The sequence below is a fragment of the Sminthopsis crassicaudata genome, chromosome 6, assembly GCF_048593235.1.
Source record: "Sminthopsis crassicaudata isolate SCR6 chromosome 6, ASM4859323v1, whole genome shotgun sequence".
Lineage (NCBI taxonomy): Eukaryota > Metazoa > Chordata > Mammalia > Dasyuromorphia > Dasyuridae > Sminthopsis > Sminthopsis crassicaudata.
In genome coordinates, this window is record NC_133622.1 from 237514191 (window position 1) to 237516175 (window position 1985).

At 38.0% G+C, this 1985-nt stretch overlaps 1 protein-coding gene across 1 annotated transcript; it reads right to left on the reverse strand.

Annotated features, from left to right (window-relative positions):
- Positions 1-398: 398 nt before the first annotated feature.
- On the reverse strand, positions 399-1295 carry LOC141547385 (vomeronasal type-1 receptor 1-like). Its single transcript, XM_074275829.1, has one exon. It carries the CDS (start codon positions 1293-1295, stop codon positions 399-401), a length of 897 nt encoding a protein of 298 aa, XP_074131930.1.
- Positions 1296-1985: the final 690 nt, after the last annotated feature.

A 1985-nucleotide genomic window follows, 5' to 3' on the forward strand; every position in this document is an offset into this window, starting at 1 on the left:
CCAAGGTTCACTCCCTTTTTTTTCTCTTACTCCTACTCTGTTCCTCCTTCTTTATCCAATTTGCATAGTCTACACACCTTATACCAATCCCATCTATGCCCTCCATCGTATTCCTTGCTCCTCATTTCTTTATAAATTTAAATACTTTTTATACTCTTTTGGGTATATTTTGAAAATATATTCAATCTGCTCTAGTTGTCCAGAGGGCACAATTCTGCTCCCAGTCTTGAATGTTTTTTTCATGCTCTACATTTTTTCTTAACTACTCAAGTTTGTGCAAGAAATCAGAAGAACTTGGAAATTTTTGAACTACTATGCCATCATCCCAGAATCCTCTGTACATATTCTATATGGATTGGCATTACATGATAATGGAGATTCAGTAACTTTTCAAATGCTTAACAAGCACAAGAATTGGGGACCTGCTTATTAATGCTGACCAGAATAAATGGGCTGACTGTTGGATAACAAAGAGCGAGTAGCACTATGGTATGTATCATCCACATGTTTATGGATTTAACAAACAACATACAAATTATACAAATGCGACTGAATGTATTAAACAAAACAAAGGTGGCCACTAGGAGCAGGATAGATTTGGTTGCCCTCATTTCAGGGGATATTTTTGTGGAGGTGCTTTTACTATGGATATGATTAAGATTTCTCCTGTGTCTATATAGGATTAAGACCATATGGACACTAGAAGCAGTCATGAGACCTACAAAGAAAGTATCATGGACAAATGTTATAATTTGAAATTTTATATGATTATTATTATACACATCTAGAGTTCTATACCCAGTCCTGCATCCATCTTTACTGACTGTGCTGTTCTTTGGACCATCATGGCGTAGAAATATATGCATATGGAATATTAGATGGAAGATCCAGCATAGAACAATGCATCTAATGATGGTTTTTGGTGCTTTAATTTTCACCTGTGCCCATAAGGAGTTATTGAGACTAATAGTAATGGCCTGGAAGACATTCAAGAGGCAGGTGCTGTTTAAGGAGAGACCCCGGCTTAGCCTCTGCATGTATGTAATGATTTTAATCCCAGTCCTGTCCAGGACACATTTTACCTTCCAAAGCCTTGTTATGGTAGGTGTTCCCACAAAGAGAAGTACCATGGCATTGGAAAAGGCTAACTGGATGATAATTACATTTTTAGGTCTTACTGTATGAGCAGTCAGGAAATTAAAGCTGTTTAGGATGAGGAGAGTTAAGTTCCCCAAGAATCCAATTCCAGTTAGTTGCAGGTATACTATCCCCAGAATTTCATCCAAGGTCAGCATTCTTTACCTCATGAAGATGACTTGCTGCCAAACTCAAGGCGACCTATGGGTAAAAATATGAAAATATGCTTCTTACATACTGTGATTTTCCCACACAAATTCCATGATTTCCAGTATGAATATGCAGAATGAATTATTTCCAGAGAGCTAAGATTTACCCAAAGAATCATGAACAGCAAGAAGAATAAGAATCTCAACCCTTGCTGTCCATCTCTGAAATCTTTTTTCCAGCTTAATTTGATGCTGCTTAGATAATATTGTTGTTCCTGGAGGGCAGAGCACCTCTTCAGCATCATATGGAGAGCATTATTTTTTATGTAAGAAGGAGCTAAATCACATGTATTATTAAACTCAACCAGGATCGGGGACCATGTGGAAGTAGGGGAAAAATACTTTGGAATCACCTTATTTAGGTGGCAGAAACGAGGATGCAAAAAACTCTGTTTGCACATCAGTGCTGATTTCTGAAATGGCAGACTCTGCATCCGAGAACAGGGACAGGAGAGCCCGTATTCTCAATAAGTGGTATTTGCATCATTTTATTTTGTCCCATTTTTTCAATAGAGAGAAACATTTAGGAAAGGTAATGGATCAGGACAGGGAAAAGGTGAGAACAGGAGCCAGGGGTCTTTATTGTCGTAGTGCTTTCCCAATCCAGTGAGAAATTGCTGATTCTCAACATGCCAGGTT